Source organism: Pseudorasbora parva, chromosome 12, assembly GCF_024679245.1.
Source record: "Pseudorasbora parva isolate DD20220531a chromosome 12, ASM2467924v1, whole genome shotgun sequence".
In the NCBI taxonomy this organism is placed as follows: domain Eukaryota; kingdom Metazoa; phylum Chordata; class Actinopteri; order Cypriniformes; family Gobionidae; genus Pseudorasbora; species Pseudorasbora parva.
The window spans coordinates 26587823-26611870 of record NC_090183.1 but is presented as its reverse complement, the minus strand read 5'-3'; the positions used below and the strand labels follow the sequence as shown (position 1 = coordinate 26611870).

The window sequence follows — 24048 nt, the reverse complement described above, 5'->3', positions numbered from 1 at the left end:
ATGGTTAGGTATCATTCTTTAAGCAGTTTCGCAGCTACGCTGGCCTCAGATCTACTCTGCAAGATCATTTGGTGGTTAAAAATAAAAAAATATATAACATAAATTGAATTTATATTAGGGCTGTTAATTACATAATAATTTGACTAAATGAAACCAAATGAATTGCACATATATATACTGCCCTTAAAAAGTAGCTTGCGCTCATAATAAACAGAACAATATCGTGCGTTGGTGTAGACACAAATATTGTTATAGTTATCATTCTTGATGGGAACAGGCCTTTATCCATGTTCTAACACACTCTTTGTGGTACGCACACAGAAAACATAATGACAGATGCTTCAATTAAGAATGACAGATTAAATAGATCACACTCCACCAGAATATGTCATTCCCACATCAAGACAGATTGAGGCTGAATATAGACTTTGGATGTTGGATTCATTACCTCATGTTAATATACTGGCACCCAGTGTATAGTTACTGTGATATGTTACCATAACATCTTAAAGTTTACATCCATATGTCTGGTGTCATTTGACAATGTCAGCACATTCCCAAAGGAGAGTTTTGAGAGAGAGAGAGAGAGAGAGAGAGAGAGAGAGAGAGAGAGAGAGAGAGAGAGAGAGAGAGAGAGAGAGAGAGAGAGAGAGAGAGAGAGAGAGAGAGAGAGAGAGAGAGAGAGAGAGAGAGAGAGAGAGAGAGAGAGAGAGACTCCTAGGGTTCATGTGACATAGGCCTTTCTTCTCCAAAAATATAAATGTGTGGATTAAAAAAGACTATTTATACCAACCAGACTAATTAAGTTTTATTTATAGCTCATATCTTAAAATAGGCTCAACTGCCAATATGCACAGTTGGCATTCATTAAACTGGCCCAGCAAAAAGAGTGCACTGTTATCACAAATGGCAGCTTTGTGTACTATGAAAAATGAGCTTTTTCTTTTACAGTCCCATGAGAGAAGGCCAATGACCTTTTTATTTCGCCCAAACAGCAAGGTTGGTGGAGAAAGACAGTGGCCAAGCCAAAGTGATGCTGTAAACTTAAGAAAGTGAAAGGGAACTTTTCTACAATCTTATTTATGTTCTTTATGTGAATGTTTTTTTTTTTTTTTTTAAAGATTTTACTCTTTCGTTCATTCTTTGCCAAAACAGAAACAGTCATGCCAATTAATTAAACTAAACTAAAATTAGGGTTTGCCATTCAAAAGGGTCTTCATGAAGTGCACCCCAATCTCTACAACAACAACAAAAAAACCTTGAGAAACTTAATTGTGTTTATTTCTTATACTAAAATGTTGACCTCAGAGAGCTGCCACTTTGATGCCACTTCATGTAATGAAATGTAGATGCAGAATAAACTACGGCTCAGTTTACATCAGCCCTTCACAAACGCTAGGGTGCTCATTCCATTTTTCAAAGCCAAAGTCCGGCTTAAAGCAGAAATAAATATATTTTGTTCCATGTGACACAGTTGATTTTCACATGGCCCTTTACCACCGTTTGTTTATCGAAAACTCCAAACGGGTTTTCCCTCTTGGAAAGAGCACTGCGGCTCTGATGTTTGCTGTGCACATATTCCATTTCAAAGCCATGTGGCTCCCTCTTTCTCTGTCAAAGAGCCTCTGTAACTCCCTCTCTTGATCTCTTCCCTACACACACATCTGTCTATCCACCAACATGTGCAGAAAAAATTAAGGAAAATAGGAACAGGGGCCAAAGGTGCTCCATCAACCTCTCACGTTATTAGTGATGGTCCCTCCTCTGTTTTCAATCCCTTAAAAACTGCTGGATGGAGGGAAACACTCACTTAAAATCTTTTCCTGGACCACGACTGCATTAGTTCAGAGTGCATGAAACCCCTGCCACCAGGTTACTGATCGACAATCCCTTAGTGCCCATTATGCAAAGCCTAGAGAGAGTTTCAAGGCAATAATCTACATTATAACGGCATGTTTTGACTTCTAAACAAGGAGGCAAATGTGCAGGTCTCAGAAACTTTGCATCAATCACATGCTTACACCAGATGGAGGCTTATGTTTTTTATTAGGCACTGTGTGTTAGAGATATTCACCATACTGCCAGAGGACAAGATCACATTCCCATCAATATCGGGTTGTTTTCGGTTTGATTTCTGATGCACCTCTGGGAATGCACTTGGGCGGGGTTGACAAGATTGATAGACAAGGGAGGACTGGGAAAAGGAGAGAAACCGTGAATAATGAAGGTTATGAGATCATAGAACAGTGTTATCCATCTTTCTTTCTTTTTTTTTGTACGTGGAATTTAAGCTATTTCTTGCGAATTTAGGGACTTCCTATTCATTAGTCGCTATCCACCTTTTCCTAAGCCTCATAATGCTTTTGTGCGAATTATAGGAGCAACTTCCGTTAATCTGTAAACAATCAGTGACTGCCAATACACTTGCTTAAGTTCGCTCTATGAATATAGAATTAATAATAATTTGCAAAAACTGAGTTCTCCTCACCCATCAACCATTAGACATCAAAAGAAAACTTAAAAGTGTAAAAGTAATAACACATTACTATCAGCAGACCATGAATAACCCCAAAAGCTCAGATGAGTCTTGAAGCAGCAATATTATGGACAATATTACTCTATAGTACTACCCATATCCTGATTGGCTTTATCACTCGGTCTCCTCTCCACCAATCAGCTGATGTGTGGTAAGAGTTCTGCCGCAATATGGCTGCCGTCGCATCAACCAGGTGGATGCTGCACACTGGTGGTGCTTGAGGAGATTCCCTCTTCTATGTAAATCGCTTTGTGTGCCTAGAAAAGCTCTATATAAATGTAATGAATTATTATTATTATTATTATTATTATTATTATTATTATTATTATTATTATAGTAATACATAAGTTGCATTAATCAAAAAAGCTCTTTCTTTAACTGGAACATTGATGGATATTTCAAAGTGCTCATTTTGACAGTAAACAATGCTGATAGGGATGAGAATTTGAAAAGGAGAAAACCACATTTTAAAGTCTCGTGTGAAAAACCTTGAAAGAAATGCGTGTGAAGATTTTGAGGGAAAATGTATTAAATTTGAATACAGCGGAATACAAAGAAAACGGAGAAAGGAAGAACACAATTCAGCTAGTGGACAGAAAAGAACTTTTGTCACAGATATCTTTGTGAGACCGTTACGACCCTATGGTTTGTTTTGTTATATATCTGTTGTTTTGTGAGTGTCTGTGTGTGTCTTTAGGAACCTCATCTGATTGGTTCCTGCAGGCTTATTGATGCTATGTTTGTGTACAGTACTTTAAAAGGCCCATCATCACTTCCTCTACAGAGAGAGATATTGGGCCCTATTTTAAAGGGGTCATGAACTGAGAAATCAACTTTTCATTAAGCCTTTGATGTATAAAAGTTCATTGTGATATAAGCATATCCTGTAAGTTTCAGAGCTGAAAACTTCCTTATTAGTCAAATAAAAGCTTTTATTGACAGCAAGCCCAGCAAACGGGAGATCTCAGAATGTGGTTACCCGTGATGTCGGCGTGTGCTAAAAGCTTCCTTTGGATTCTAATATTAGGAAGGTGTGGTTGAACTTTTTTTGTATTGAATATCCAGCTCACGTGGGTAATACAGTGCACGTTTGTTCCTTAATTTCACTGCGGATTCATTTGTAAACAAGAGACTGGATTTGCAAACAGGATGAGATTACATGAATGAATGAAGCAACAAACTTATGTGAGTCATTTAAAAAAAAATATGCGATAGTATTTCTTTAAGTTACAGATCATTTGATATCTATTGATTATGTGTTCGTGTCTAACTGAACATAACTTCCATGCTGTCACAGGCTGGAGAATCCTTTATTTGAGGTGTTATTGGTGATCAGACTCGGACATGTACGGTCCAGGGCTCGCAAAGCCCAACGTCCCAGGGCTAACTTATGTGTTTTCCAGATGGGCTAACAAAACATAAGCCTGCTGGCAGGCTGGTGAATCTTAAATAGTGAAATAACATTACTTTCTTGATGTGCGTTGTTCACTCTGGAAGTTTTGATCATGCTGTTTTGTCTGACTCTGCAGTGAGGCAAGTGCGTGCGTGCATGCGTTAGTGATGCACGGTTCGCGGTTATATTAAATAGCTCCCTCTGCTGGCTGTAGTCTTTAGCCTCTGGCCAAAATTTTTACCAATGACGCAAATATCTTAATTTTTCCATAAATAAAATGCATAAATCTTTCTTCTAAGGGGGATGGAGCACGAATATACTCCAGGGTTTCCACCAAAATTACCCAGAACATTTTGTACCAGGAACTTTTTTGCAGGAACTTTTCTCCCCCCCAGACCTGCAACTGTCTGCGTTTCCACCGCGATAAAGTTCCGTGAAGATTACGCAAATTAGTCCGGTGATGTAGGACTGCGCGTGACTGCTCCTCCAAGTCAGTGACGGACAGAAATCATTTTTGTGTGTACCGATTGAAAGATTTAGTGGACTGTTTACATGAGATGTTATCTAAACCAATCGTGTTTACATGTGATGACTTTCAATCACAATCATTTTGTCACATACAGTTTGTCTACTGCATCAAAAATGTCAACGCTGTTTTCTCCAGCCGCTGGAATGTGTTAACTGTAGCCATAGCAACTCTTAACGGCCAACAGGACTAATACAGTATTATATAAAAAGCTATTTATTTGTTGTAAAATGTAATAATCATCTCAGAAAAAAAAAAAAATCTTCTGTCAGGCGCAGTTAAAGTAAAAACTGCCCCGGGCAATATACGCTGTAACATCAGCGTATCATAACTTACGAAATAAAAAGTTTACCCCACAGAAAAATTAACTTTCCTGTCTTGTCAACATGAGCGCGGCGCGCGCTGTCACGTCATGTAAGGATGCACACTTAAAAGTAATCGGTCAGGTCGTTTACATGGTGAAAAATATAGACTGTAAAAAAATTAATAACAAGTATGGAAGAGATTCAAGCTGTGCTGCTTTTGCTGGTTATGTAGGTTTACTAAGAGGTAATTAACAACGACAGAAAAGAGCACTTATGCAGATTCAGCAGCATGCAGCATATTCAGAAAGCTTGTAAAGCTAGATTTGAAATGACAATGTCTATTATTATCAGCTATTACGGACATTGCACGTGAGATGGCTGAGACGAACTCGCGCCATCAGACAGAGAGCAAGACTGATATTTACTGAACGTAGACGGAACCTCGCAAAAGACTTTTAAAAATGCTGGTTGAAATAAAATGCTGCGTGAGCTAAACCAATCAGCATGTTCAGCGCCCATGTCCCGCCCTCGAAAGTTCCTGAACTTTGAAAAAGTACTACCTCGCGAGCAGGGCCGTTTGGAGGGGGAAATATTTACCCGGAACTTCATTTAGACCCTGGTTCCTGCGGTCTAAACACACCAAGTACCACCCAAAGTTCCTGGTTCCTGGGTAAAGTTCCTGTGGTGGAAACAGGGCTATAGAAAGCAATATGCTAATCGCTGAAGTAACCCTTTAAAGGGTTAGTTCACCCAAAACTGAAATGTATGTCATTAAAGGGTTAGTTCCATAGATATGTATAAGTAGATACCTCATTAGTGACTGTTTCTATGGGCCACTACACATATCTATGGTTAGTTCACCCAAAAATGTCTTTCTTTTATTAATGACTCACCCCAATGTCGTTCCACACCTGTAAGACCTCTGTTCCTCCTCAGAACACAGTTTAAGATATTTTAGATTTAGTCCGAGGCCTTTCTTTCCTTTGAATATAAGTGTATGCCCACTTGCTGTCCATGTCCAGAAGCTAAAACATCATCAAAGTAGTCCATATGTGACATCAGTTGGTTAGTTAGACTCTTTTGAAGCTTCAACAATACATTTTGGTCCAAAAATAACAAAAAAATACGACTTTATTCAGCATTGTCTTCTCTTCCGTGTTCCTCAAATAAAGATTTGTCAAACTGGCAAACTGCTGAAATCACGTGACATTGGCGATACTAATCACGAATCAATCTGCTGATTCATAACCGTTTGAATCTTTATTTGAGGTTTGAAAACAAACGCGGAAGAGAAGATTTATAATTTACATTTATAAAAATGCTACGAATCATTCCATTCCAAACCCACATTACCACTGCCAGAACGGTAGATGGCAGGTTTGATGAAGGTGGCACATCATTGAGCGAATCAAGCTATTCTGCGCGTGCTCTCGTTCTGCCTTTTTTTTTAGCCGCCAAAGCCTTATTTGTTTGGTGAGTGATGTAGAATAGAATAACTGCTGCGCTTGTCAGGGCGCATATGAGAGAGAGAGCGTGCGAGAGAGAGTATTCACCATCTAACAACACGAGCACTGTCTTCAAATTGCTCAAATTGCTCTCTATTTGTTTACATACAGTAGTTAATGCGCACAGTGAAGTAACATACAAACAATAAAAAGCTGTATTTTCATTAACTATAGATTAACAAAGATTAATAAATACACTAACAAATGTATTGATCATGGTTAGTTAATGTTAGTTATTCGTCTACTACATTAACTATGTAATGTTAACTAATCAAACCATATTGTAAAGTGTTACAAACAAATCATTTCAGAACACCTCTTGAAATAAGAATATAAGTGTGCTTATATTTGTTTTTAGTAAGAGTGGTTAGTAAGATTTAATCTTAATGAACTACAGTATTTTCAAGTTATTTATATGACAATGTGTAGAAAAGTTACCTTAAAAATTATTTAGCCTAGTGTCGACTGGAGTGAGGTGAAAACAGAAAAAAGTGCTAAGCAAGTTGCTAGCTAGCTGTTCATTTTATTCAAAGTATATGGTAGAAAATTAGACTATTAGTCAAAATAAACTTTTTGGTAATGAAATATAATGTTCAAACTTTTGACTTCTTTTTTTAATAACTACATAACACAATACTAGTACTTTTATTTTCAGTACTTGAGTAGTACATTTTTAAATAAACTACTTGCAAATCTTAAGTACAACATTTTTTGAATCCTTTTGTACTTTTCCTTAAGTGTGGTGCTTAAAGAGGACATCAACTTCTACTCAATACACTTTTTTGATAGAGCACTTGTACTTTTACTCAAGACCGGGTCTCTAGTACTTTATATATCACTGGTCACTGTTACTAACGCGCTCTTTAAATAACAAACAAAACAAAAATTACGCCATTAACTTTAGACCATGGTTTCAGTTGGTCAATGGCGATGTCGTTTTCTGATGCTGATTTGGACGGATCTTTTCAGTTTTGTTTATCTGGTTGTATTGTAAATACTGAGTATTTGGGAAAGTAGGGTAAGACTGAAAGCACTTTTGTTTATTGTAAACTGTTTGATTTCTGTTTTTGGTTAGGGAGTTAGGTTTGTTTGTATTTTTTCTTTTCTTTTTTGAGCTAGGGTTTAGGAAAGGGGTTTAAAAACAAGAAAGTTTTGCTTGTTATTTTGGCCCTGTCAGTTCCTGAATCAAAAGTCCCAAGTTAAGTCAATCAACGGAAGACGGATTGTTCAAATTTACTGGATTTTTTTCAGAGTCTTTCAGCCAAACTTAGCCCCGCCCACAACATTTGAGCTTGGGCAGTTCGGTCTGGACTTGATCACTAGAGGAGTAATTATGCCCGACCAGAAACTGTTCGGACCAATGAAATCATCAGGGCGGACTTTAGACAGTGATGGACAGATGATAAACAGTTAACGTAATCATCCACGTCAAAGGCCTTGGATTGAATTTGTTCAAATCTTAAACGGAGAGCTTGTTTGTATATGCATTCATTCACTATGTCTCTCTGAAATGTTGACCATGTTGGTAAGTAACTGTGTATCCTTAAAAAAATTTTTACAACACCACCAAAGATTGTTTATTCCAGCGCGCGTGCAGACAGGGTTGCCAAGTTTTCACAATAAAACCCTCCAACAGCCCAATGGAGCAGTATCAGACTCATATTCTGACTAGAATTGAGTGTGGCCACGTCAGGCTACCCTTTTCCCCTAGACTGGCGTAACATGAAATTGGGGGCTCTTCGTATTTTATTAGCCACATTTATTTTGCTAGTTTATTTTTGTTTGTGTTTGCCGATCACATTCAAATACCAAGTCCTACATTATTTTCCTGACTGATAAAAATGGAGCATTATTTGTAGCGCAACCCTATTATTTGAAATGATATGTTTCAGTCATTTTGTGTGGAAGTTCCCCAAATCGGAAGTGCCAAGCATAATTTAAAAAGCAGTAGGCTAATTTTAAAGGTGGATAGGTAAACAACTACAATAAAGTAAAACTAGAATAAGGAGCAAACGGTAAAATGTTTAAAACAAACCATTATGTTAATGATTTTAACAATAAAAAAATAAAATATGATAAATAACATCAGTCTGGAATATGAAGTAGCATAATAGACTGACGCCAGAAGTTAAAAATGGCTCTTAAAATATAAATAAGGTAGATACTTGTGCCATTTTATTAGGGCAATGCTGAGAAGAACATACAAAATGTGTCTTATGCAGTCCATAATACACAGTGATTCACCACCAGGTGATCAAGTGTGCTTCTCTATGCATTAATGGCTTATCAGTCAGATTTCCAGAAGAACTGAAAGTCCAGAGAGAAACCCAATGGCATATATGTGAGGTTTGTGCATGCGCTCCTACCCGGCTAGTGAGAGCAGCCTGCCTGTTGAGCAGCTGGTCTCTGTCTGTGCACATCTGAGAAGGCAGATCCTTCGGCAACCGGCTCTCCTCCAGCTCGCTGCTCTCGCCTGATACAGCACCAGAGGATAACATGGCAGGAAATGATAGGATATACATGTTCTAATTATACCTTGATACTCCAGCAGACCTGTCATCAATGAGCTCATTGAGAGTGTAGAGTACCTGTGGGTGTATCAGCCAGGTTTCTGGTGATGATCTCACGGATGCGGGCAGGAACTGGCGTGTTGTTGGACTCCTCATCCCCTCGCACAGTGTAAGTTTTCTCCTCGGCACTGCTATCTGGGTTAAGCAGTGACTCCTCCAGCTTCTGCATTATCAATATTAGTGCAAGGAGAGAGGCTCACACACTACTAGATGACCTAGGCTTACTGCAGATCTAAAAACCTCAAAAAGCTTTGATGTTTGTTAATAAACCGTTATGTATTATTTTATTATTGCAACTAGTTCGTCAAGTCTGTATCTGTTTCAATGTGTTATCACAACAGCACAAGGAAATGAGTCACCTGTCCTCAAGTTTCACAGAAGAACCTGAAACTGACCCCACTGATCGACCTTAATTTGTTGAAACATTGCAAGGCTCGTTAATATTAAATCAAGCTCTCTCCCCTTTCATTCACACATGCTGTTTTGAATAGGTGCAATAACCTATTTAAGTTACAGCTGGTGAATATCAGCTTTCCTGCTGGAAAACACGCACCTGAATCACAGCTTCCAGTCCTTGATCCCCTTCACAACTCATCTGGAAACTGTTGAAGATCCAAATGCACTTTAATAACAGAACAGCTAACGTTACGTTTTCCCCCTTCCAATTGATGAGACTTGAGAGTGCCTTTATACGCTCAAACTGGGTTTAGCAAGTTGCTATGTAAGCTAATAAACTCTTAAAAGTTTTGCTCAATAGGAATAAAGGCTACAGAGTGCTTTGCACTTCAATATAAATGCTTTAATAACGCGCATAAGCAAATTAAAAGCAAACTATGTGGTGTTAGTATGAAGCCAAAAGCGTAAAAGTTGCAATCACAGCGCAAGCTCGAGGTGGGTGCCTATGGTTGTCAGGGAAACCGAACGCTCTAGCGTGTTGTCAAGAGAATAAGAACGCAAGCTTTCCGGCTTCCATAGTTACAAACGCAGCAGGTCAAGGCTGAACAAATACAACACTGGTTATTCCAGTCACTGTTGAAACTTTTTTTTTTTAAATACATTTGAGATGATGATAACTAACACGGGTTTTAAACAGCACGGTTTTGTAATAAACATTATATGAAAAAAAAGAAAAAAGAAATCTGATTAAACACCATTTTTAGAAAATAAATGCAGTCAAAAGAAACGATAACAATCAGAAATATAGCTGCAAGCAGCCATTATCGGGGCCAAGCGCAAAGAAGAAGACAAGACATGCCAGCATGGCTGGAAGTCTCAAGCCAACTGCAACAATGAGCCATTAAGGACCTATTAAGTTGATTTTAGGCAAAATAGCAGTCAAATTTTAAATACAGTCAATAATAATGGTTTAATGGTTTATCACTTTCGACCAATAGGTGTCACTGTTACGAAACTGATGTGGTTTAGTCAGATTGAGATGACAATGACACATGCAAAGTTTGGTGTCAATATGTCAAAGCATTGCAGAGATACAGCCTCAAGAGTAATTTTTGCATCATGGCTCAACTCTGTTGCAGTGGTATATGAAAACTGTTTTGTCTATCAATCCGAAATCCATAAGTATTTGTCAGCATGGTCTGAAGACGATACGGATCAATTTTGGTGAAAATCGGACAAACGGTCTAGGATGAGTTTGAAAAAGTAGATTTTTAACAAATAACAAGATGGAGCACAGATATGTTTGCAAAATATGGCAAAATTGGTATCTATCTTCTCGGCATGAGCCAATGAATGTATTATGACCAGTCTCATTACAATAGGCTAATTTAATCAAAAGTTATTAGCATTTTTGTACATTTTATTACAACTTTTGACCACAAGGTGGCGCTGCCCCGAAACTTTTTGAATATCTTCGGGACATAGAGCGGAAGACACATACCGAGTTTTGTAATGATACACTAGTGCATTCTTAAATTATAGCATTAGCATTTTAAACCGTAATACTGCATTGAAGTCAATGGGAATTTCATGTTTTGTTTTATTATAGCGCCACCAAGAGGCACAATCCCACCAATTTTTTTATGTGTCCTCGTAGTGAGCCCATACATATGTGTGTCAAGTTTGGTGAAAATATTTCATTTTGTTTTGGAGTTATAGACATTTATATGAAAAAACACGTAAAAAATGACTGACACCTGACTTTGATTGGATTTTACTACCCCTTACTATCAATATTTTGAGATTTGGGCATTAGCGTATAGCTATCGACCTATGTTTCCGAACTTCTGAGGCTGGTTTCGTCTCGATCGGACTAGCGGTTTCGAAGATATCAGCAAATGTTTTTTAAGCACTAAATTACAACTCTGCGCAAACCATATGCCGAAACCTGGCAAGTCTGGTATCGTTGGAGTCGGCAAGGATTCAGGAGACCAAAAAACACACTCCCATCAAAATATGTCAACCACACCCAAAGTTATAAGCGTTTGAAAAAAAAAATTCTCCACTAGGTGGCGCTGTTTCGAAACTTCTCAGGCTACTTCAGGGCATCGTGGTGATGACCCATACCAAGTTTCATAACAATCTGTTCATGCGTTCATAAAATACAGCATTTTTGCACATAATTCAAAATGGCCGACATCCAAAATGGCCGACATGGTAAAATTGGATATCAGTCGACTCGGCATGACGCCCTGAATCTAATGAGACCAATTTTATGATTTTTGGATAAACGGTTCAGAAGTTATAAGCCAAAATAGGCATTTTTCGTATCTCCGGACAGGTAGGTGGCGCTGCGCCGAAACGCTGCATGTTGCTTCAAGTCATGCTTGTGATGACATGTACCAAGGTTGGTTTGAATACGATAAAGCGTTGCGGAGATATAGCCTTTAGTGTGTTTTTGCAACCTCCACGTAAAATTTGTTTGTGCGTTTATTGAAAACGATTGGACGAATCAACTTGAATTCCATAACTTTTTGTCAACATGCTCTGAAGATGATCTGTTTCAATTTTCGTGAAAATCGGAGCAACGGCCTAGGAGGAGTTCGAAAAAGTAGGTTTTTCAGAAAATTCAAAATGGCGGGAAAATTTGCATACCGGAAAATGACATCATAGGGTGAAATCGAATCGGCTTGAGCCAAGGAATCCGATGAAAAAAGAATTTTGTTTCTAGCCCTTAGGGGTCAAAAGTTATAAGCATAAATATGAGTGAAACTTTGGACAGGTGGTGGCGCTAGAGGGATTGAGTTAGAGGCACCAAATTTGCTATAGTGACAGCTCAGACTGGCCTCTATGAGTGTGCCAAATTTCACAACTTTTTACCATACGGTTCTATGGGCTGCCAGAGACTCCTATGGCGGAAGAAGAAAAAGAAGAAGAAGAAGAAGAAGAAGAAGAAGAAGAAGAAGCAGAACAAGCAGCCATTATCGGGGCCAAGCGCAAAGAAGAAGACAAGACATGCCAGCATGGCTGGAAGTCTCAAGCCAACTGCAACAATGAGCCATTAAGGACCTATTAAGTTGATTTTAGGCAAAATAGCAGTCAAATTTTAAATACAGTCAATAATAATGGTTTAATGGTTTATCACTTTCGACCAATAGGTGTCACTGTTACGAAACTGATGTGGTTTAGTCAGATTGAGATGACAATGACACATGCAAAGTTTGGTGTCAATATGTCAAAGCATTGCAGAGATACAGCCTCAAGAGTAATTTTTGCATCATGGCTCAACTCTGTTGCAGTGGTATATGAAAACTGTTTTGTCTATCAATCCGAAATCCATAAGTATTTGTCAGCATGGTCTGAAGACGATACGGATCAATTTTGGTGAAAATCGGACAAACGGTCTAGGATGAGTTTGAAAAAGTAGATTTTTAACAAATAACAAGATGGAGCACAGATATGTTTGCAAAATATGGCAAAATTGGTATCTATCTTCTCGGCATGAGCCAATGAATGTATTATGACCAGTCTCATTACAATAGGCTAATTTAATCAAAAGTTATTAGCATTTTTGTACATTTTATTACAACTTTTGACCACAAGGTGGCGCTGCCCCGAAACTTTTTGAATATCTTCGGGACATAGAGCGGAAGACACATACCGAGTTTTGTAACGATACACTAGTGCATTCTTAAATTATAGCATTAGCATTTTAAACCGTAATACTGCATTGAAGTCAATGGGAATTTCATGTTTTGTTTTATTATAGCGCCACCAAGAGGCACAATCCCACCAATTTTTTTATGTGTCCTCGTAGTGAGCCCATACATATGTGTGTCAAGTTTGGTGAAAATATTTCATTTTGTTTTGGAGTTATAGACATTTATATGAAAAAACACGTAAAAAATGACTGACACCTGACTTTGATTGGATTTTACTACCCCTTACTATCAATATTTTGAGATTTGGGCATTAGCGTATAGCTATCGACCTATGTTTCCGAACTTCTGAGGCTGGTTTCGTCTCGATCGGACTAGCGGTTTCGAAGATATCAGCAAATGTTTTTTAAGCACTAAATTACAACTCTGCGCAAACCATATGCCGAAACCTGGCAAGTCTGGTATCGTTGGAGTCGGCAAGGATTCAGGAGACCAAAAAACACACTCCCATCAAAATATGTCAACCACACCCAAAGTTATAAGCGTTTGAAAAAAAAAATTCTCCACTAGGTGGCGCTGTTTCGAAACTTCTCAGGCTACTTCAGGGCATCGTGGTGATGACCCATACCAAGTTTCATAACAATCTGTTCATGCGTTCATAAAATACAGCATTTTTGCACATAATTCAAAATGGCCGACATCCAAAATGGCCGACATGGTAAAATTGGATATCAGTCGACTCGGCATGACGCCCTGAATCTAATGAGACCAATTTTATGATTTTTGGATAAACGGTTCAGAAGTTATAAGCCAAAATAGGCATTTTTCGTATCTCCGGACAGGTAGGTGGCGCTGCGCCGAAACGCTGCATGTTGCTTCAAGTCATGCTTGTGATGACATGTACCAAGGTTGGTTTGAATACGATAAAGCGTTGCGGAGATATAGCCTTTAGTGTGTTTTTGCAACCTCCACGTAAAATTTGTTTGTGCGTTTATTGAAAACGATTGGACGAATCAACTTGAATTCCATAACTTTTTGTCAACATGCTCTGAAGATGATCTGTTTCAATTTTCGTGAAAATCGGAGCAACGGCCTAGGAGGAGTTTGAAAAAGTAGGTTTTTCAGAAAATTCAAAATGGCGGGAAAATTTGCATACCGGAAAATGACATCATAGGGTGAAATCGAATCGGCTTGAGCCAAGGAATCCGATGAAAAAAGAATTTTGTTTCTAGCCCTTAGGGGTCAAAAGTTATAAGCATAAATATGAGTGAAACTTTGGACAGGTGGTGGCGCTAGAGGGATTGAGTTAGAGGCACCAAATTTGCTATAGTGACAGCTCAGACTGGCCTCTATGAGTGTGCCAAATTTCACAACTTTTTACCATACGGTTCTATGGGCTGCCAGAGACTCCTATGGCGGAAGAAGAAGAAGAAGAAGAAGAAGAAGCAGAATAATAATAATAGGAACACTAACGATTTCAATAGGTGCCTCCGCACCTTCGGTGCTTGGCCCCTAATCAAATGAGAAATGTAGGCCTACATATTACAGGAAAAAAATAAGTAGCATGTGATACAACTGGTAAAAATGCTCAAACTAAAGGCAATTAAAAGAGTTTTATTGGCCACATGAACGCAAAGAAAAACTAACCACACAAGGCAGAAAAAAACATACCCCTTATCAAATATGCAAAATTCAATATACACAATTTTACACAAATAAAAACAAACATTGATTTTATCTTTAGAGTAAAATAAACGATAGTGGCTTCACATTATATTATGATGTTATAAACTGATTATGTAATTCTTATTTTCTAAAAGTGTATGCTAAGAAAAGGGGACATTTTGCACCAAAGTTTGAAGGTAGGCCTATAGTTCACCCTAAAAAATTAATTCTGTCATTATTTACTCGCCCTCAATTTTTTCCAAACCTGTATGAGTTTTTCCCTTTAAACAAAATAAGGTAATATGGGTTTATTACCTTATTATATATAATATTAAAGAATGGGTAACCAGTCAGTGGCTACCGTGGTTACCCATATTCTTCTAAATATCTTCTTCAGAAGAAAGAGATAAACTCATACAGGTTTGGAACAATTTGATGGTGAGACAATAAATATTGACAGAATTTTCCTCTTTGAGTGAACTATCCCTTTAAGTCGGGATTCAGGGGACATGATAGATATTAAGTCTCCTCAGGAAATAATTCAGTCCACTGGGAAGTGTCCAGAAAGATGGAGCAGCTGCCACTGTAGGTCCAGAGTCTGGGAAGAAAGCTCTCCACCTTCCAAGTGTTGGAGGCACGGTTGTATACTTCCACTTCTACACTGTAATCCCCCTCCATGCCCTTCCAGTGCCCTCCAGTCACATACAATTGCCTGCCTAGCACCACCAAATCTCCATTCTCATGAAGAGTGTGCAGAAACTGAATCTGGGAAGACAAATTCCAAACGTAAAAAAGTACATGAGGGTTCGGCTAACTTCATGTGCTTGATTTTCTGTAAAAATAAAATAAAACAAAGTATCATATAAAACTCACTTTTTCCCACATATTACCCTCTGGGTCATACAAATATACTTTTTTGGTGTTATCTGCTACAAGGTAAATGACTCCATCCATAGAGACAGAGCGGGGAGAAGAGAGGTATTTAGGAATGAATGGAGAGCAGATGATACACCAGCAATCTGTTGAAGAAGAGAAACCTTATTTACAAAAGTATAACTACACAGTATTGAACTTTGGTTCAATGTTGGCAGGGCTCCCATGAGTGAATAACATTGTAATTTACACTCTGTCTTGCAAAGTGTCTCATAAAATTATTCTGAATTACTAGTTCCAAAACTGTTCTTAATAAGAAATTAGAGGCTCTAATATGACGGATGTGGTTACTGATACGTGTGGTGTCTATTAATAACCGTTAAATAGCTACATCCTAACCACATTGACATATGTTGTCTCTTACCTATGACAGGGTTGTAGCACTGCATAGTTAGGGCATTATATTTAACAGCACAAGAACCAATGAGGTACAGCTTTCCTTCACACGATGTGGCTGCAAAGTTAGTCACATACTTCAGTGCTGGCGCCGTGAGAGCCCAGCAATTACTGTATGGGTCATAATGTTCAACTTCGACAAAATCCATTGTAGTTCCTGTCAATGAAAATACAATGCAATGTCTTGTGTTACTTAATTACCAGTTTTGCAGGGAACTCTACTTAAAAACCTTTGTCTAAAGCATCCAGTTGAAAACTGATTTGTTTTCTTACCACCAATAACATAAACCTCTCCATTGAGAGTTGCAGAAGAGTGGTTAGTCCTGGGCCGCAACATTGGGGCGACTGTGACCCACTTCCCCTCACGAGTGATGAACTTCCAGGTCTCTGTGGTGGACCAGGTGTTGGACTGAGACCCTCTTGATCCTCCTGAAGGTTATAAAAATCTTGTAAATGGACCTTTTTTCTCCATTTCGTGTAAATTCACATAAAAGCTTAGCCTCTCAGCTCAACTGGAAAGTTTGTTGACCATGCAACATTAGGCGATAATACCCTAAGTATCCCAGGCCATCCCAAAAGTTAATGTTCTGCTTCTTTGTGCTCTAGTCCCCACATTTCTAAAGTGGTTTCAGGTCTTATGTGAGTCTTAGCAGGATTGTCTATAAGACACGGGACTGTTTTATCTCAGCATCTCCAAATCCTCATTGGAGATGACGTTCCATTCATGTGTGTAATAAAACTATAAATCTTACTGATCCTTTCCCAAAGGGCACAGGCTCTATAAATACCCTGAAATCTGTGGATTGTTTTCTCTTTGTACAAAAAGAAGTTGTATTCTGCTCTTTTTATTTGCTCTTTTCTTCACTTTTTCTTTCCTTGTTTTGAGGCAAACAGACCAAAGCAACCAATCAGGAAATTATGCATACTACTATAAATATTGTGAAGAAAACATTTGTTTCCAGGTTGATATGGGAATTACAGCTTTTAGCATCAGTTACATTTATCTTATGTAAAGAGTTTGGCTCACCTGTGACATACACATTACTGTTCAAAGAGACGACAGAATAACCCCATTTATTGTAGTTGGGGAAATCAGGTAGCTGAAACCACTGCCCTATAGGGGAAATAAAATAAAATATACTTAAAAAATATTCCTTAAAATTCAAGTGTATATAATATATAGCATGAAATAGGGTAAATGAGATCTCATAATATGACAACCAGCTACACTCTTAAAAATAAAGTTTCTTAAATGGTTCTTCGGCAGGGTGTATGGTTCCATGAAGAATCTTTAATATCCAAAGAACCTTTTCATTGCACAAAAGGTTCTTTGTGGTGCAAAGAAGTTCTTTAGACTATAAAATTATTAGAAATAAATGGTTCTTTAAAGAACCTTTCACAAAACGGTTCTTTGGGGAACCAAAAATGGTTCTTCTATGGCATCACTGTGAAACCCAATTTTTGGTTCTTCCTGGCGCCTTTATTTTTAAGGGTGTAGTATTAGCTGGCAGTTAAAAGTTTAGATATACAGTACAGGACATCCTCTTTTTTATTATTACTGCTTTTAACAATAGAATAGGAGCAAGGTCATCAAACAATATGAAATTCTTTCAACCAGCATCAAGAGGTGAAGCATCCTGGGATGAAGGATTCCCATGTTTGTTGACTGCTTATTCCTAAATGATTCAACTTACCTTTTTAAAAATGTAAATTTTAGTATTGCAAAGAAATTCATACATGAGCAAATTGTCTCCAAAACTATTTTCAAGTATTTAATTATAATCTTGTAGAAGAAAAGATTTCTAGAAAAATTATATGTAAAGGAACAATGTGTACTCTTTCTCCATGCTACCAGTTTATTTTTTCCAGTCCTTTTTGCTTTTGACAGCTCTATGTCTTTTGTGAAAACTACAGACCATACTTCAGCTTTTTTCCTCTGCTCAAAGTATAGGTGTTGTGTAGTTTACCTACAGTTTTGATAAAAGGGAATGCTGAATAACCACTTTAAGTGTATTCAGATTTGACTGGTAGTACATCAGATCTGAAGTGTTCCACATTACTGTAATTCTCCCTAATGGATTTGATGTGTCAGCTGAAGAATTTCTTACCAAGCTTTGGGTTGTAGAAACCACAATTTCTGGGGTGCAACCTTCTATCGTTGTCTTCATCTTCATCCTCATCTTCATCCTCCGAGTCATCCAGCGAGCGCCCACCCATCACAAATAAAACCTCCTGTAGGTTGAGGGCATTCTGAGCGACTCTCTGCTCTGACAAGCCTCCTGTCATTTCTCGTTTCTGAAGAAGAAAACAACACAAAATGCATTTAGTAGATTTGAACATCTACATTGTGTAGATTTGAACATCTACTACTACATCTACTAACATTTTATTGATGTTTAAGAAACCTCAATAAAATCGATTTGTCTGACCTCTTTACATATTCTCTCCACCAACTCTTTGGATTCTAGCGAGTTCTGCACCAATGCCTCTTTAAGCAAGTTCTCAGTGAGATAGGACTCCGGGAGGAGGGAAAGCTTAGTCAAGCTCAACAATTCTCTCAGGTGGCAGATCCGATTTTCTCTGCAATGCCCGACCCAGGCCAAAACTGCCTTGGCACAGGACCGGTCATCTCTTATGTGCAGATCCTCATCCTTAAGGCAGGCCACTAGCCTGTCTTTCTCCAGCAGCAAAAACTCCTCGTTTTGTTGCACCGCCTCAAAGTTTTCAAGAAGGAAACCCCAAGCTTTGGCAACCACTTCAGGACATCCATGGATCTCTCCAAACTCATGGATTCCCAAGCAGTTTGTGGCATCTATCTGGTGCTGCAAATATCGGCTACATACAGTTCGGACAGTGTGGAACTGGAGCTGGCTGGACGTGCAGATGAGTCCCTCTACATTGTTTTTGTTGATGGTGAGTTTCCCTGTATAAGCAAAGTCCAAAAGTGTTGACAATACATTCGGATCTACATCTTGAAGCTCGACACGGGCAGCAATGCTCTCCACGAAATCTCCTGAGAACATGGAACGGAAGTAATGACTGCAGAGTGCAAGGATCGACCGGTGACAGGGGAAATCCCGTCCCCCAGCGCTCAAGGTGACATCCACAAGTTTGGGTTGAGAACAGAGGGAACGCAGGCCCTCTAAGATGCTCTGCGGATGGGAAGAGAGGCAGAAGTCTAGGTCGTCTACATTACGCACCATGACGAGACTCTGACCTATGGCCTTAATGCATTCAGGGCCAACCAACAGATGTTTTCAGTGTTTACCTACATCGGACAAGACAAATGGGTATAATCAGTCAGATGAAATCGATTGCGACATTCATTATCATAGCAGTGTGGAGCCTCCTATGACCTGAGGACAAATTTTCAGTCTTTCTGCTTGGTAACAGAAATGGACTGCAAATGGACTAAATGGACTAAATGGACAGAACATTTCAGAAACAAATTTAAAGAGAATGAAGTCATGTTAGTGCATCAATATAAGTCAAATTAACAGATTCTTGCCAAAGACAATATACTGATAGGCACTAACAGATTTAAACTTACTATCATTACAGAATAATTTCTTTGCATGTTATAGAGTTTGCACACAAAATATAGTCACTGGCGAAACAAGGATGTTAAAACAAGAAAAAAATGGTTCCAATATGAATGTTGTTTATGATTACGAAGAACTGAACAAATCTAATGACGTAATAGCTTAATCTGCATTTATGATGTTGCTTTAATCCGAACAAAATTTATAAATTGAAAAGTACCACAAAAAAATTTATATATACACATTTTATTATTTTCTATAATGTGCAATAGATATAACGGTTAAAACATTTCTTTGAAATTACGTACACTTCAAATGTTTAGGTCCATTTACTTAAAATACAAAGTATGTTGTCCGAAGTATTAACTGACAGTACTTGAACTATACAAAACTTTGAGACAAAAAAAAAATACACTGAATTAAACGTACCTGCCTGCGAATGAAAGCAGAAATCATTCATTATTCACAGCACTTGTTTAGAAGGCAGTCTATTTTGTTGCTGCTGTCTGAAATGGGGGACACGTTGTCTTCTGCAGAGTCACTGGGACCGCATGCTTGTCTTTCACATTGCTATTTTTAGGCCAGTCATTCTGGGGGGCTATACTCAGAGTCTAAATAGTAGACTTAAGCTCCCAGCTGCTCTTAAAGAGATACACACAACACTCTGTCCAATAGTAAACAGTCAGAAGATCGTTTATTTAATCATTCGAGTAAGCAGTCTCCAATACTGGTGCAAAATAAAGCACTATCTCTCTTAATGTCAGATTCTCAATTAAGGAGTAACAAAAATCAATGAAATTATTATTTAAATCAAAAAATTCTGACAAAGAATAGCAATGTCAATAGCAATGGCAGTCTTCCGTCTTGCACTCCTGGAAAATTGGAGAATAAATGGCAAAAGTATGCCTTTACTGTCACAACTGTATAAATATTGGTACCAATTCTACATCAAATCCAAAACAAATAAATAGACATACTTAAAGATTCTAAGAAATCTATATGTACATCCCCCCTCCCCCCAAAAGGCTTATTGTCATTCCTCAAAATCAAATATCTCAGCCTCCTTTTCTTTCCAGAAAGCAAAACTACGGTCAATATATTTGCAAATTTCATCATTAGTCAGACTACTAATATCTGCATTATTTTTCAGGACATCGCCCTCATCTGGGGTGGGCGTCTGTACGATGACTTTAGGCACAGGTCTCTTCTCAACCGTTGCGGTCTGCTCTAATTGTTCAAGCTCTGGTTGGCCTGATCCATCTCCAAAGAACTTAACCTTAATGTCCTCAAATCCATCCTTCCATTCCCGGTTTCCAGCCTCAATGTCCTGAATTACAGCCTTGTGAAAATCCCGGACAGTTTCCCAGGTGAAACGCCCCACATGGTCAAACACTTCAAAGCACAGCAGGTGTCTCATTTTTCTCTCATCTGCTGGCAAATCCAACTCCAGTATATGAAAGTAGCCGAGCATGAAGAGGTCGAGTGTCAGCGTGTCGTAGTCGACAGGAGATCCATCCACACGGGGGAGGAACTGCTCAGGTGAGTAAATTGCCTGCTGCCGGTTGAGTCTCCGGATCTGCCGTGACGGTACAAATGAGATCATGCTCCTCCAGTTCCCAATCATCTTATTGATGCCACTCCTCTGCTTGAAAAAGTGTCCCAGTTTGCCATTTTCCATGGTCCTCTTCTGAGAGATATCCAAGCTAGCTTTGCGTTCACACTTCGGCTTCTTAGACATATCCAGCGAATCAACGCTTTGCTTCCTCTGAGCGTTTCTCACGGTTACAGTATAAGCTGACTTCTTCCAGTGACCAAGGAACAAGACCACAATACGTTCTTTTCGCAGGGTTGTACTTTCCATGGTATCACTGATTAAATAGTCGAACGCTGAATCATCACTCTGGTCAATCTCTGGTATTTGTTCCTGTTTTTGAGATACCTCATTCAAACCCCTCTCTACTAGTTCTTGCTTTTGTTCACCCAATGATTCCGTCCTCCTTGAATCCTCCAATGAGGATTCATTCTGATTCTCAAAGTTGGACTTCAGGTTCCTCACAGAAACCCCAAACTGGTGTATCTCGTCTTCTATCTTCTCCCTCCTGCCTCTGTTGGAGGCTTGCCTCTCAGAAGTCTGAGAGAAGACATTCACAAGCTCTGTGTTTGGCATTTTGCAGTTGGGATGGTCTGTTAGGTTGGTCATAAGCAGCGACATACTCTTCACAATGCCTGAAATACGGTTGCACCAAACGGGTAAGGGAGTCGGTGTAGAGTTCTTGTACTGGGTGTTGACTGTGATGTTGACTATGGGCGCCGGGAGAATGTTTCGAAGTTCTTCAGCCAGATGAGCGAGCTCCATTTCATAGCCCTCACAGTTCTTATGCATTGAGACACTCTTAATTTGCTTCTCTAGATAAATGAGGTCATCCTCTGTCAGAAGTTCTCCAAATGGACCCAGGATGGCATTGTGAGCCTGGGAGAACCGCCAACTTTCCATCTTTGTAAATCTATTACCATTCTCCTGTTTTATAAGACAAAATACATCCAGTTAAAATCCAACCTGCAGAAAGTTGCAGTCAGAACATCATCTCAAATGTAAGCTTTGAAGGCATTTAATGCACTATTTGTAGCTCACCTTCATCCTCTGGGTTTCCTGGTCAAATAATCTGGCCTGTAGCTGTCGTACCATCACCTGTCTCTTCCATTCTGCTATAGGTCTGCCCTTCTCATCATGCATGGGTACCAGGTAATCAATATCAGACAAATTAGCCTCCTCTGTCGGTAATACAACCATTTTATTCTAAAAAGAAAAGGCAAAACAATAATGCATTGGTACGTACTATAGTGGTGCCCTTAAACTGTCTAGTACATAAAAGGCAAACACAGCACTAATATGAAACTAAAAACTTAATAAATTCAGTTCCTTTCTGTAAAATAATAGACAACTCTTGAAGTAATCTGTTCACACACTGCTTTATAATCAATATAAAAGTTACATCTATTTATTTTTAATTGAACAATGGTGCAGTGTACAGTATTTTTATGTTTATTAGAGTATTGTGCAGTTAACTTCGCAATATGCTGACTTTGTGACTTCCAGGATGCCAGAAAAAAAATCTCAAATTATACAATATAAAAGGGTCCAGTCCGAGGCGCGAGTTCATGCAGCAAATCTTGCTTTGAGTGTAGAGACTAGAGTACGGCATTTGTGACTAATCTAAACGACTCCAGTGGATGACAACAGCTAAATTTAAAACCTCTGGATCTTGGATATAAAAAAATGCAAGCCAATTGTGTCCAGTGTAAAGAGGCTTTTTCACTAAACAACTAAGGGCCAGATTTACTAACCAGGGCAAATCAGCGGGAGAGCGCATTCCCATAAAAGCACCAATGGAAATGGAAAGTTCTGGATGTGATCTACTGACAACATGCAAATTAAAGAACATTGATGAGCGCAAACCGTAGTTAATCCTCTCGCATGATTCCTTTAAATACTCTGCTCCCATAGATTTTGCAGCTGAAAGGGAAAATCCTACAAATGCATATGCAATAAGGTCAGGTGCAAAAATAACCCTGTCCACACCTTTTCAGAACTATTTTTTCACTACTTATTTAGTAAATCCTGTTTTTAATGGCAAAAGAAGGTTTGTGCTGGCACGAGCTGTTAGTAAACCTGGCCCTAGGTGTTCAGTGTGGTTCTGTTCTCAAGTAAATGCAGTTGTATGTCCTTAAAATGTAAGGGTGATCATTCAGTTTGTTAAATCGTGGTACATTTATTAGTGTTGAAGTGCCAAATACAGTGCCTATACTCTGATTCGATTGAGAATACTATCTCAACAGTCATTTATAAGCACTATTCAATTAGAGCACACCTTTAGGTTAACCTTTTAAAAACTTGTACACTACAGCCTCCGGGCTCAAAGCATTTCGAAAACCAATATTTAAGGATTCATAAGAGATGAATCACTGTCTGGCCATTTCCATATGGCAATAAGGGTTAGGACCATGATATTTTGGGAGTACTACAGCGTGCTGTCAATGTCTATAGGCACTGTTTGTGTTTGTTTTTGGGATCTCATGGAGCCTTTGAATCTGGAAATGTGACGTCATGTTACTTAACTACTGGAAATGTCATGTAACTAGCATTATAATAAAGGACTGACAACAGTGTTTTGCTAATGCGAACACAGCCTTAAAGGGTAAGTTTACCCAAAAATGAAAATTATTGCATTAATTACTCACTCTCATGTCGTTGGACACCCGTAACACCTTTGTTCATCTTCGGAACACAAATGAAGATACTTTTGTTGAAAGCTGATGGCTGAGAAAGGCTTCAAAAAGACCTCCATTAGCATTCAGTACATTCCCACTGACCCACTCACAAGACCTATAAAAGGCACTAAAGACGACATTACAAAGTCCATCTCACAACAGTGGCTGTACAATAATTTTACAACGCGACGAAAATAGTTATTGTGTGCACAAAAATCAAAATAACAACTTTATCCACTAAGTTATTGACGTGAACTCGACGCATGCGCGAGAATATGACGCAGATCCGCCGTTCGAATTATAGCGAATACATGACCCGGAAGAGGAGGAGCGCCGTTATTGCGTCAATTCCA

The 24048-nt window shown here is 38.7% G+C and overlaps 2 protein-coding genes across 7 annotated transcripts in view; both read right to left on the bottom strand.

Moving 5' to 3' along the window:
* Window positions 1–9894, bottom strand: part of crocc2 (ciliary rootlet coiled-coil, rootletin family member 2) — a 72506-nt gene extending 62612 nt beyond the window's left edge. Inside the window, exons 1-4 of one of the 2 annotated variants that reach the window (XM_067459604.1) lie at window positions 9389–9894; window positions 8854–8998; window positions 8632–8738; window positions 2075–2194 (exon numbers count right to left, since the gene is read on the bottom strand). In XM_067459604.1, the coding sequence (XP_067315705.1) occupies window positions 2075–2194; window positions 8632–8738; window positions 8854–8998; window positions 9389–9430 (414 nt within the window). In that variant the 5' untranslated portion in view covers window positions 9431–9894. The remainder of the gene's footprint in view (window positions 1–2074; window positions 2195–8631; window positions 8739–8853; window positions 8999–9388) is intronic. The other variant, XM_067459605.1, reaches the window with a different exon arrangement.
* A 4518-nt stretch (window positions 9895–14412) lies between these two features.
* LOC137094220 (kelch-like protein 30) overlaps window positions 14413–24048 on the bottom strand; it is a 32758-nt gene continuing 23122 nt past the window's right edge. For 2 of the 5 annotated variants that reach the window (XM_067459596.1, XM_067459597.1), the window contains 2 exons: window positions 22059–22223; window positions 20167–21944 (listed from right to left, as the gene is read on the bottom strand). In XM_067459596.1, the coding sequence (XP_067315697.1) occupies window positions 20460–21944; window positions 22059–22223 (1650 nt within the window). In that variant the 3' untranslated portion in view covers window positions 20167–20459. Of the gene's footprint in view, window positions 15321–15428; window positions 15575–15852; window positions 16042–16157; window positions 16314–16911; window positions 16999–17992; window positions 18180–18313; window positions 19153–19855; window positions 19985–20166; window positions 21945–22058; window positions 22224–24048 lie in introns of those variants that run through there. The other 3 variants (XM_067459600.1, XM_067459598.1, XM_067459601.1) reach the window with 3 other exon arrangements.